General features: G+C 35.5%; 1 protein-coding gene across 2 annotated transcripts in view; it reads right to left on the bottom strand.

Moving 5' to 3' along the window:
• Positions 1-11,065, bottom strand: part of LOC100633354 (deleted in malignant brain tumors 1 protein-like) — a 12,004-nt gene extending 939 nt beyond the window's left edge. Inside the window, exons 1-22 of one of the 2 annotated variants that reach the window (XM_020003072.1) lie at positions 10,911-11,062; positions 10,696-10,869; positions 10,321-10,491; positions 10,036-10,218; positions 9,809-9,976; positions 9,593-9,760; positions 9,192-9,395; positions 8,818-9,006; positions 8,130-8,285; positions 7,830-8,012; positions 7,350-7,529; positions 7,085-7,270; positions 6,834-7,043; positions 6,615-6,783; positions 4,729-4,802; positions 4,546-4,647; positions 4,411-4,488; positions 4,003-4,220; positions 3,845-3,957; positions 3,637-3,802; positions 2,869-3,011; positions 2,198-2,584 (exon numbers count right to left, since the gene is read on the bottom strand). In XM_020003072.1, the coding sequence (XP_019858631.1) occupies positions 2,362-2,584; positions 2,869-3,011; positions 3,637-3,802; positions 3,845-3,957; positions 4,003-4,220; positions 4,411-4,488; positions 4,546-4,647; positions 4,729-4,802; positions 6,615-6,783; positions 6,834-7,043; positions 7,085-7,270; positions 7,350-7,529; positions 7,830-8,012; positions 8,130-8,285; positions 8,818-9,006; positions 9,192-9,395; positions 9,593-9,760; positions 9,809-9,976; positions 10,036-10,218; positions 10,321-10,491; positions 10,696-10,869; positions 10,911-10,983 (3,531 nt within the window). In that variant the 5' untranslated portion in view covers positions 10,984-11,062 and the 3' untranslated portion in view covers positions 2,198-2,361. Of the gene's footprint in view, positions 1-1,859; positions 1,867-2,197; positions 2,585-2,868; positions 3,012-3,636; positions 3,803-3,844; positions 3,958-4,002; positions 4,221-4,410; positions 4,489-4,545; positions 4,648-4,728; positions 4,803-6,614; positions 6,784-6,833; positions 7,044-7,084; positions 7,271-7,349; positions 7,530-7,829; positions 8,013-8,129; positions 8,286-8,817; positions 9,007-9,191; positions 9,396-9,592; positions 9,761-9,808; positions 9,977-10,035; positions 10,219-10,320; positions 10,492-10,695; positions 10,870-10,910 lie in introns of those variants that run through there. The other variant, XM_020003073.1, reaches the window with a different exon arrangement.
• Positions 11,066-13,009: the final 1,944 nt, after the last annotated feature.

Below are 13,009 nucleotides of genomic sequence, written 5' to 3'. Positions count from 1 at the left end.
TCTTCGGCTTTCTTTCCTAATATATTCCACATTTTAATGTACTCTCCATCTTCATTCTCTCCCAAAGGAGTGCAAACCTCTGGAGATGTTTCCATTATGACTTGACTCTCACTCCTTAGTGGGAGTAGCTTCATGTTGATATAATCATGCTTTATCTCTTCGGTTCCTTGATTGTAACGTCTTGTTAAATCAATGAATTCCATTGACTTCTCTTCTTCCTCTTTCTCCTCTTTCTCTTCCTCTCTCTTGTCCATTTCTTCATCTTCATCGACAGACTCTGGGGTGCTCTGTCTTGATAGAGGCAGAGGTATCATGTAGTTAACGTAATGAGGTTTTGTTGTGTCGCTTTGAGAACGTAAAAGTCTCGGGCTGGTACCTTCTTTTGTCATATTCTGACCGAGTCCTTGTTGATTAATGGTATAACCATCACGAACTGATCCACCAGTGCTACGCATTTCCACGTAGAGTGTGTCATTAGCATCACTGACACCACTAAACGTTTGTGAGCGACCACAACGAGATGATGAAGGGACTGAGTCAAATCTCCCTGGTAGAGAGCCCCGTGGTGCATTAATCTGCATTGGTTGTGTATTGCTGGCTTGTGAAGGAAGTGGTGGCAAAAAACTCTTCTCTGCATCTTGTGAAGTTATAGAGTAACGAAGGTTTAATGTTTGCTGGTTGAGCTGCTCTGCAGTCACTGGAGAAGGAGTAGGGGAGAAAGTGACTCTAGCAGAGTGTGGTAGAGTAGCAGCATGCCCTCTCAATATGCTGGTAGGTGTTACAGCTTGCCTATACTGTTGCTGCTCCTCACTAGCTCTCATCATTAATGTGGTGGTAGCTGGCTCTCTATACCCATACATTCTAGGAGCAGTCTTGCTGTGGCTGTAACCACTGTCAAGATGACTGCAGCTCCCCATGTATGGCCTTTGTGGACTCATCTGTCCTCCTTCTTCACCAATGGAGCTGAGTCCTCCCATCATGCTAGTGTGCACAGTGTGACTGCGTAACTTACCTCCAGTTATTCCTGGATTGTTAATGCGAATAAACTCATGATAGCCTGCACTGGTGTTAGTACTAGGAGACTGTGGCACTGGTGATGCTGCAGGGTTGGTGTGCTGTTGCTGTACTGATGCAGCAATGAATGTTGAAGTATCTTCAAATCTAGTCTTAAATTCATCATGAGTGCTGCTCAAGTGAAGTGAGGGAGAGAGTGGAGAGGGAGAGAAGGGGGGAGGTAGAGGAGGAGGAGGTGTAGAACCACCAGGACATTCTATGACAGAAGGTTGAGTTGATACAGGATCAGTAAAAATGAGTCCTTCTCTTGGGAAAGCATTTGTATTGTAATAGACATATGCAGTGTTTGCCTTAGTCTTTACACCAGAGCGGCCTTTCCTTACACAGAGAAGAAGAGCAATTCCTGATATAGCAATGAGGAATAGGATAACCAGCAATGATGGAAAGATATCAGTTAGAAATAAGACCATCTTGCAAGAGGACTGCAGCAAGAGAGAGAGAGAGAAGACCTAGTATGACTGACTAAGTTTCAATGTGTACATAGTCATGTATGTATATAAAGCAACAGTTATAGTTGGCAGTTTGACACAGGAAGGGGATAGAGAGAGGGGGAGGATGAACAGCTATACTCTTTGTTATGATGCTCTTCAATTCAAAGGAATTATCCATTGAGAATTGGATTTTAGGAAATTGCACTCGTTTGTGTAAACACTGCGACTCTAATCACTGCAGCTCTTACCATCAACAACCAATATAGCAGGTAATATAGGGGAGTCTACTGTCATCTGTAATCAAACAGGTCCATAATAGTGTACAGACACACATATTGAAGTCAATTTCGACACATCAACTTTTGATGTAAAATATAGGAGCAGCAGCAGCAGGCTTGTATACTTACTCTGTTACGTTGCCTTATGAAGTTCACTTTTACTCCTATCATTCATTGACAAGGTTACATTCTAAAAAACCAAGAGCATACTCTGTTTTGTTACTCATAATACATTCATGACCTTTAGCAGTATATGATAATGACTCAGTGATATTTAGAGAAGGTGAATAAATCAATTGTTAGTTTAACACTTCTACTCCCCACAAATATTTGAACTTTTGAAAAATTTAATTGCATTCTTTAGGACAATGCAATGTTTAAACAGGTGCACCTGGGTCAGAGGATTTTTAAAGATTAATATTGAATTAAAGTGTTATTGAATTGACTGAAAGTGAAAACTGAAGTGTATAACTGATTACAATTGATGAGTTAAAATGAAAGATGAGGGGATACTTTCTAGAACAACAGAATAACAACAAGGAGAACTTCACTACATAATATTTGTTTATTTTTTAAAATCAAAAAACTTCATCTTCATCGGCCGTACTCTCCCTAACCAGCCTAGGTCTCATGCCCAGATCGGTTACTGTTGATTTCAAAGAAGCCATTGGAGCGTTGATATCACTGAAATCAAGGTAATCAGCTAACGGCGTTAAGAGATCATCAAAAGTGCTGACAAGATCAGTGAATGTAGGACGATCTTTTGGATTGGTGAGCCAGCAACGAGTTAACACATCAAAACTAAAGGAGAGAGAGAGAGAAGGAGAGAGAGAAAATAGGGATTGAGTTGTGTGTCCATCAGATTTGATAGTGTATTCTCATTAAGTCAGCAAAGTAGTCCCAAATGTCAATACAAATGTAGTCAATAGTATAATATATCACTTTCAGTTTCAACTTCAGGCCAAACCAAAACAACTTATTAACAAAGAAGAGATGCATTGAGGATTAGCAATGATACTGTACACAACTTCTCTCTCTCTCCCCTCCCTCTCTCTCTCTCTCTCTCTCTCTCTCTCTTTTCTTACACATCAGAAGTGCAGGCAGCATTCAGCGGTTTCTGTAGTCTGTCTCCAGCCTCCAATAGAGAAGGTAGTGACATTGGACTGACACCTCCATAGGGCATCTTACCTCCACTGAATATCTCCCAACACGTCACACCAAATGACCACTAAAACAAATAACAAGAAAACCAGCAACAATAATAATAATACTGATAATAATAGGATTATTATAGAGTAAAGGTGTGTGATTGTTATATACTGGTTATACTGAAACTTGACAATATGTATATTATACAAACTGTTTCCAATATAACTGATATTGCAGAACTTGCAGGTCTAATGCTGCAAAGAAAAGCAACTAATGAACATTATTTCATTACATGTATAATGCATTATTATTTTATTATTATTATTATTGTGATAACTAGTTATTGTTAGTCTAAATACACTGTACTTCCCCTACAGCATAAGTACATGTACAATACAAACAGAGTGATGGAAGGTAGTTTCAATGTTATTACTAACAGTAACAAATGGAATACACTCAACCAAGACACATCAACACACTGATAATGGTGTACAGTGTAGCCTCTATAATAAGGACACCTTTATAAGGACACTTTTATAATGAGGACATTCTGTAATATCCCAATTGGTACAAGTCTATACAAAAGTACCTCTGAAATGAGGACAGGTAGTGTGGGCCCAATGGTGTCCTTAATAAGAGGCTACACTGTACATGTATTAAGGACAGGTAGTGTGGTCCAATACTACATGTAATTACTCAGTTACCACGTCAGTTTTTTCAGAGAAGAGTCCATCCGTCATGCTTTCAATTGCCATCCATTTTATCGGCAGTTTAGTCTCTTCTCCCTCAGCCTGACGGAAATACGTCTTACCGTAAATCTCTTGCGAAAGACCAAAATCAGAAACCTTTAACAAATTGTATTCGTCCATCCTAAGAAACTTAACTGTATTATAATTCTTTATTTTGTCTTACATGCAATTTCTGGCGGCAAGGTCCCTATGTATAAACTTCCTTGTTGATAAATACTCCATTCCTTTAGCAATCTGGTGACAAGCTGACAATAGTTCCCTTTTAACGTCTACCACCTACACAAATAATTAAAAACAGCATCACATGACCAGTCACATGACCTCATCTTCGGCCGATGTCTCTTCTATGACGATACGATTCCGTTCCCTTTTCAACCAGTTGAGGAGCGACCCGTTCTCCATATATGGTAATATTATGTAAGGGGAGGGTCCAGCGTCTAGACACACCCCCAGCAGCCCAAGGACGTTTGGATGATTGAAACGAAACATTTTGATACTTTCCTCAAGGAGAGAATCAACATCGGACTGCTCAAACTGACCTGCAATGTACAGACATGTAATTTAATGGAGGAATATTTTCACAGCATGCACAAGTTAGTAAAATATAGCAAAATATTTATACTTATAAAATTAATTACAAGTAATTAATAATTATAAATGAAAATTAAAAATAAAATAATTTATATTTAGTAATAATATTTATTACATTTTTAATGGTACATATTGTACCTTTTAGTGTTTTCACTGCTACAATTCTTGACTTGCTCTTCATCATAAGTTGTCCTTTATGAACTAAACCATATTCACCTGTTGAAAATAATAAAAAATAAATAAAAAGTAAATTTTTAATGCAGGGGCTTGTACCTTTGCCAATAGTCTCCATTAGTTTCAGGTTATTACTAGTTATTATAATGTCGTTACTAAGGACATCCAAATGTTCAGAGCTGACACTAACTGTCCGACAAGCTAATAATAATAATAATAATAATAATAATAATGATGATGATTATTATTATTATTATTATTATTATTATTATTATTACTTACCAGTAAGTTGACTGTAGCGAGGAATATTTAACTCCATATCACCATCAAGGGAAGCAGTTTCACCATAAAATAAACTAAAAAAATTATAAAAAATGAGAGTGATTTTGGAGGAAAAAACCATGGGCTATAGTACAGGGATTTTTTCAGATTTTGGCCCATTTCTTAAAATGGTCGTAACTTGAAAAATCGAAGTCGGAATCAGCTCAAACTTTCTACATAGCATTAGGACATCAATATGTATCAGAAAATGTAATAAAAATTGGGGACAATTTTGGAGCCATTTTTTGGAAAAAACCATGGGCTATAGTACAGGGATTTTTTCAGATTTTGGCTCATTTTTAAAAATGGCTGTAACTTGAAAAATTGAAGTTGGAATCGGCTCAAACTTTCTACACAGCATAAGTACATCAATATGTATCAGAAAATGTAATAAAAATTGGGGGTGATTTCGGAGCCATTTTTTGAAAAAAACCATGGGCTATAGTACAGGGATTTTTTCAGATTTTGGCCCATTTTTTAAAATGGCCATAACTTGAAAAATTGAAGTCGGAATCGACTGAAACTTTCTACACAGCATAAGGACATCAATATGTATCAGAAAATGTAATAAAAATTGGGGGTGATTTTGGAGCTATTTTTTGGAAAAAACCATGGGCTATAGTACAGGGATTTTTTCAGATTTTGGCTCATTTTTTTAAATAGCCGTAACTTGAAAAATTGAAGTTGGAATCGGCTCAAACTTTCTACACAGCATAAGTATATCAATATGTATCAGAAAATGTAATAAAAATTGGGGGTGATTTCGGAGCCATTTTTTGGAAAAAACCATGGGCTATAGTACAGGGATTTTTTCAGATTTTGGCTCATTTTTTTAAATGGCCGTAACTTGAAAAATTGAAGTTGGAATCGGCTCAAACTTTCTACACAGCATAAGTACATCAATATGCATCAGAAAATGTAATAAAAATTGGGGGTGATTTAAAGCCATTTTTTGGAAAAAACCATGGGCTATAGTACAGGGATTTTTTCAGATTTTGGCCAATTTTTAAAAATGGCCGTAACTTGAAAAATTGAAGTTGGAATCGGCTCAAACTTTCTACACAGCATAAGTACATCAATATGTATCAGAAAATGTAATAAAAATTGGGGGTGATTTAAAGCCATTTTTTGGAAAAAACCATGGGCTATAGTACAGGGATTTTTTCAGATTTTGGCCAATTTTTAAAAATGGCCGTAACTTGAAAAATTGAAGTTGGAATCGGCTCAAACTTTCTACACAGCATAAGTACATCAATATGTATCAGAAAATGTAATAAAAATTGGGGGTGATTTAAAGCCATTTTTTGGAAAAAACCATGGGCTATAGTACAGGGATTTTTTCAGATTTTGGCCAATTTTTAAAAATGGCCGTAACTTGAAAAATTGAAGTTGGAATCGGCTCAAACTTTCTACACAGCATAAGTACATCAATATGTATCAGAAAATGTAATAAAAATTGGGGACGATTTTGGAGCCATTTTTTGGAAAAAACCATGGACTATAGTACAGGGATTTTTTCAGATTTTGGCCGATTTCTTAAAATGGCCGTAACTTGAAAAATTGAAGTCGGAATCGGCTCAAACTTTCTACACAGCATAAGTACATCAATATGTATCAGAAAATGTAATAAAAATTAGGGACGATTTTGGAGCCATTTTTTGGAAAAAACCATGGACTATAGTACAGGGATTTTTTCAGATTTTGGCCGATTTCTTAAAATGGCCATAACTTGAAAAATTGAAGTCAGAATCGGCTCAAACTTTCTACACAGCATAAGGACATCAATATGTATCAGATAAAATTATAAAACTAGTGTTTGTCCTTTTAAAAATTTTCCAGTATCTCACCATTTATCACCAGATGGTCTCCGATCATAGGTTTGATTGTATAAATCCATTTTCTTTTTATTTTTAACTCTGACAACAACACAAGCGATTATAATAATAATTAGTAATATCAGTGTCACCGTTAGGAACAGACTACCAGCTGTAGTGACACTAGCAATCAATAAAACATCTAAAAAATAAAAGAATAAATAAAAAAATTATTTAAAATAAAAACACAACAATTTTGTTGTCCTCCTCCTCCTCCAGCTGTTGGCTCAATACTAGGATTACAATCAATCCCAATGTCATCACTATGGGAACAGGAAGACTCCGCCCTATCGTCAACAATGACAGTGCAATTATCTTGAGTGGGCGGAGTACAGTTGATACTAATTGTCACAATATTATCAGTAGCAGCTGTGATATCAGGGACTAGCAATAAATGAGGAGCTGCAAGAAATGATTAAATTAGATTAAAAAAACTTTTATACCTGCCGTACTAAAAATATTCATTTTACGACAAATAATGTTTAATTTGTCAGCGTAATTGCCACGACTACATACGCTAGCCCAGGACTGATCTATACAATACTCCAGCCTTCCCTTAGTTACCAGCTGTTGGGTTGTATTAGCAGGAGCAGCTGGAACTAGACGAAACTGACCATTAGTACAGGGCACTAGAAAGGAAATTCATCATTAATTATTATTATTATCATTATTATTATTATTATTTATTAATATTATTTTTATTGTTACTTTCTCTTAAACAAGCTACAGCTGCAAATCCACCATCATCACAATTTGACCTCAGAGTCCCTAATCTCCTCCTACCACACTCCAGCAATCTAGTCTCATTCCCTGTGCACTGAACCTCATTCATCCACAACCAGTCGTTAAGATTCTCATATTCAGCGTCAATTCCTTTACCTCCCGTCCCTATAATTAGAGGAAAAAAAATATTGAACAGTGTCTTTATAATTAGAGGTATATATGGTTGTTATTGTTTTTCTTGCATTACCAGGTGGCAGATGTTGATTAATAAAGATTATAAATATGCAATATTTGGAACAGTGATAATTAGTTTGAAAAGTATAAACAATTTAAATCATTAGCAATTCACAATATGTACATGTAAGCATATACCCTCTTTTACTATACCCTCTCTCCCCCTCTCTCTCCCCTCTCTCTCTCCCTCTTCCTCCCTCCCTCTCTCCCCCCTCTCTCTTCTCCTCTTACATGTTAAAGAGAGCCCCAATTGTCTACAGATTACTTTAGCATCGTTATTGTCCCAGTCCTCCGGACAGATATATCCCCAGGAGTTTCCAAAGCAAACACCAACTTTCTTGTATACTTTCTCCGAACTGTTGGAGGATGGTAATAAAATAACTTGACCATTTGAGCAGATACCACTAGAATCACCTAATGACAATAAATACATTTCAATATCCTTATAAACATAATTTATTCTCTCCCCCCCTCTCTCTCTCCCTCTCTCTCTTTCTCTCCCTCTCTCTCTCTCCCTCACTCATGGCTTACTGCTGCAGACTACCCCTACATCTCCTCTACCAGGTGTACATCTGCTTGTCATTAGTCTATTGCATTCACTGTATGCTGTCTCTTCTCCACTGCACCTGCTGTTAGTGTATAATGGAGTGGTGCCACTAGTACCAAAGAACAGGCCATGAACTGCATCTATACAGCACAGGAAGAGGAAGGAGGTACATGTACATGATGTATGGTAGACAATAGATAATGATATTCATTGGAATGTAATGGTGTGCCCCACGATAGCCTTTTACTTGGGGAGAGTATTTAAGCTAAAGGTGACTCTCTCAACAGTGCAAAATTGTTATTAGTCAGCCATTGCCTTTACTAAATTTTTGGAAGGGACATTAAAGTCCCTGTTACTTAATTATGATGATATTAATGTGCATATTACACTGTTATTATTATTAATTCATTATTATTACTGTTATTATTATTAATTTATTATTATTACTACTATTATCATTAAAGTTCCTGTTATTTGAAGTATTGCAAAATTAATGTGCATATTAGTATGATTACTACCACTATTATCACTATCATTAATTATCATCATTATTAATTCATTATTAATTTATTATTATTATTATTATTATTATCCATTTATTATTAGTACTATTAATTTATCACTATTTTCATTATTATTATTATTATTATTATTATTATTATTATTACTTACATCCTGGTGTTTTCAGTCCCAATTCCCTACAGATCACAGTAGCTGCCTGATCACTGAAAATAAAGTCACAGATATTGTGCAGCTGTCCGTCCGACCCACAGATACCGATACGACCACTTGACGGGTTAGTACCATTGAAGAGGAACAACCTCTCGCTCTTATCAATACACCTGGTGTCAATGGGAGGGGCTGAAGGAGAGAGAGAGAGAGAGGGAGGGAGGGAATAAAATGTAATTTTAAAACATCACAAACATGTTATTGAGAATAGCTGGGTGACAAAAATACTTAACTAAATACAAAACAAAATATTATATCTTAATACTAATAACAATAGTTCACATATATAATACACAATACTTTATTAATGCCATTACCTGATGTATCGTTAGTACATATTACCCCAGCGTCATTAGAATGGGTACAGTTAGGAGTTGATCCGATTGGTAGCGGCCACAAGCAGTCAAGAAGACCAGGTGGGTCAAGATCACTGCCTAGGAGTGACGCTAGTGTAGTACAGTTTATCTCAGAACCCCAGATAGGGCCAATACCAGCTGGAAACTGACCAGCAAGCGAGGGTACTATGAAGAAATATAAACATAGGTTATAAATATATATTATAATAATCATGGTACATAAAACTGTATGTATAATCTCACTTAGTATACTTTAATTGATTTAGAAATTAACACAATTAACATGTACATGCATAAGCATATATACTGTACATGTATAATAGGACAATTGAAACATCATTTGCTCTCTCTCTCTCACTCACTTCCTTTCTTATACCCCAGCTGGTTACAGACTCTATTAGCGGACTTATCATTCCATCCTTTATTACAGATGGTCCCCCATTGTCCTCCAATACACAACTCCACGCGACCAGCTGCTCTTGTCCCGCCCATTAACCTAACGTCACCATTCTTACAGGAACCACCTTGAACTATATGATATCACATGATAGTCACATGATTTGATGACTCTCTTTTACCTTGGCATATTATTCCAACTGATTCTATTGTGTCACAGTTTGTTGAACGAAACCCATCATTTAGGCAGCGACCAATGGTCGTGTCTATGTTGCTACGGCAATGCACGGTATCAAGATAGACTTGGAATTCGTCTTGAATGAAGACAAACTTCTCACTTGAAACTGCAACTGAAAAAAGAAATAAAAAATATTAAAAAATAAAAATTAAATAAATAATTAAGTATTACTTCCATTATCAGGGCTATATCCCAGCTCAGTACACAACACTTGAACTTCATTCATTGAGAATTCATCATCACAGACAGTACCATAGCTACCATTGTAATAGATTAGCAGTAATCCTAAATTGCTAGCGGACAGGAAACTCAATAAAGCCGTATCTCCATTAGCAGCTGCAGAGACATCTGGATCTATGAAATAAATAAAAATATTATAATAAACACATAATTATAGTATAATAATTTCAATAATAAACTGATTATTAATATACTGTCATTATATTGAAGTCTTACTACTGCAGAGTACTCCACTGTATTGATGTGTAGGACAATAAGTAATGGACTCAAGACTAGCACAATCAGTGATAATGTTAGCAGTACCACCAATACACTGAGAGGAGGTGAACTGGACAGCTGGTAATGATGAAGAAGTACCATTGGACCAGCCATGATCTTTTAATATAACTAGAGGGAGAAGGGGGGAGAAAGAGAGCTAGAGTAATAGAAGAAGAGTTGTGATTATTTGATTTTTGCACATTCAGCCATTTTTTATGATTTTAGACTAGTTTGTACATACAGATGTCAGATGTAATGAACAATATAACCATTAAAAATTACTGCAATGATAACAGCAGATAAAAGAATTACAAATCATGTACAAATACTTACTGCCAGCTCCTTTATAGTTCAGTGACCTACATACAATGGTGGCAGTGTCTACATTCCACCTGCTGTCAGTACCACCACACAGTACAGACCAGGTGCCATTATAACAAACTGATACTAGTCCTTCATATTCTCTTGTACTACCAAATAATGTTATACTGCCTTCTGTACAGCTACCTATTAAGAGAAAGTGCAGAGAAAATACTTAAATAACTTACCCGTTACATTTGAAAAGATTAGAGCAGTCAATACAATGATGCATATAGAAGTGGAAAAAAAAGAGAATGACATTCTTTTCAAGAAAGCGAGCAAGTTAAGGTCAAGCAGACTCAAGCTGCAACTTGAACTGGTGTCATTATTTGAGGGCTAGGCGTGGCATCATATTGCAATATGGTTATTATATTAACAAGAGTAGATAATAATTATCTACTCTTGATATTAATTATACTAATAAGGTCATAATTTCAAAAAAATTATCATTATAATAAGCAAAAAGTAAACAGACATAATACTAAATATTGATATTATTAAAAAAGCTGCTCTTACAGTTCTGATTTCATTGAATCAGCTATCTTAGACAAAACTGGGTCTTTTACTTTATGGAATATGCTAATTAGCTGCATTAAATACTGGCATTGATCCCTGGATGCTTTGAGATTACGATGTAATTCAATAAGAAGTGCCTGTGCTCTCTCATATAAAGGAATAGTAGAAGTTGTAGCTTTATCAAATACATCGTCGCTGATTTCTCCTATGCAATGAGATGCTGCCCTTATAATGACGTGCTCTGAAGCTATAGCATCACAAAGTTGAGCAAAATGTGACCTAAATACACCAAATGGTTCTTTCTTGTCCTACAAAACAGAAATAATAATAATAATAATAATAATAATAATGATAATAATAATAATAATAATAATAATAATAGGTAATTATTATTATTATGCATATGTGTGTGCCTATATCTACATGTATATATACACTTGCGTGCATACATACATGTCAGTACAGATAAATTTTGCATATGGATAAAAGTCTTCCTTTACTGACTATTTAAAAAAACTGATACATATTTGTATCTATATGGTAAATATCATACAGCTGAAAATTCCTGCCATGTATCATTGAGCATGTGCATGAAACAAAATCATGGACTGCCATTTCACTAAATAATAATAATAATTCTCTACCAATGTTTCGAGCTGTACATCATTTGTGTATGCACATTGTACATCTATTTTATTATTTAAAATTTTGGTTATACTGCACAGCAAATGTCTTTATCACTTTTTTATTGCTGTTTAAATGGACCATTTTTGTATGCATATACATGTAATTGTATGTATTTCAAGACCTGTTTTCCATCTACATCTGGTATTTTAGTGCCAAGATGCTTATCTAAAATTAAAACAAGAGATAAAATATTTTATACTACAGTACTCACCATAGTCTTGTAGCAATGCTGTTCCTAGCTCTATATTATCAGTGAACTTGCACAACACACTAGCAAATGTATGTAACAAATTATAATTTCTTTGCACAGCTTCTCTAATGGCAGCTAACAAGACTTTACGTTGATTAGGAACAGAAGGACTAGCTGATTCCACACTAGCCAATACTTGTCCTGTTATGACACCCTCTCTTTGAAGCATAATAGCTACACTGACAGGATCAGAGAGAGACTCAGAGAGGAGTGGATGATAAGTGTTGAATATATCAATAGCCAGTACTGTATTATGTTCTAGAATACACACACACAGAGTCAATACTAATACAATCAGTGATATTAACTTACTCTCTTGGTTTAACTTCTCAACTAAAGTGTTATCATTCATAAATTTAAGAGCATCTGACAGTGAGTCAAAGGTAGCTCCTCCTTTACTGTCAACATTATCAGTTCTACGCAACCATCTGGCAATGCATTCAATAAAACGATCTTCTACTTCTGAGTAGTTTTCTGCAATAGCGTCCAGTGAGTCCTTGAGTAGTCCTAGTCTCAGTCCTAGTTCCATCCATCTCCACTGAGGGAAACCACATCTCTTCAATAAATTAACAACATCAATCAAATCTATGATTATTACCAAGTCATGTGACACAGTGACAGTTATTATACATACCATCTATAGCAAACATTCCTTCAATCTTCATTTGATTTCTGTCTATTTCTGGCAATAAAATTTCCATTGACTGCACAGACTGATCCATTGCTACAGAAATACATGCAGTAATTATCTGTGCTCACATAATATCATGCATTACTTGTAATGGCTTCAGATTGAGTGAATTTATCTATATGAGGCACAATGCCTATAAAGAA

Source organism: Amphimedon queenslandica, unplaced genomic scaffold, assembly GCF_000090795.2.
Source record: "Amphimedon queenslandica unplaced genomic scaffold, v1.1 AMPQUscaffold_12764, whole genome shotgun sequence".
In the NCBI taxonomy this organism is placed as follows: Eukaryota; Metazoa; Porifera; class Demospongiae; order Haplosclerida; family Niphatidae; genus Amphimedon; species Amphimedon queenslandica.
The sequence above is the reverse complement of the archived record's forward strand: the minus strand, read 5'-3'. Positions and strand labels throughout refer to the sequence as shown.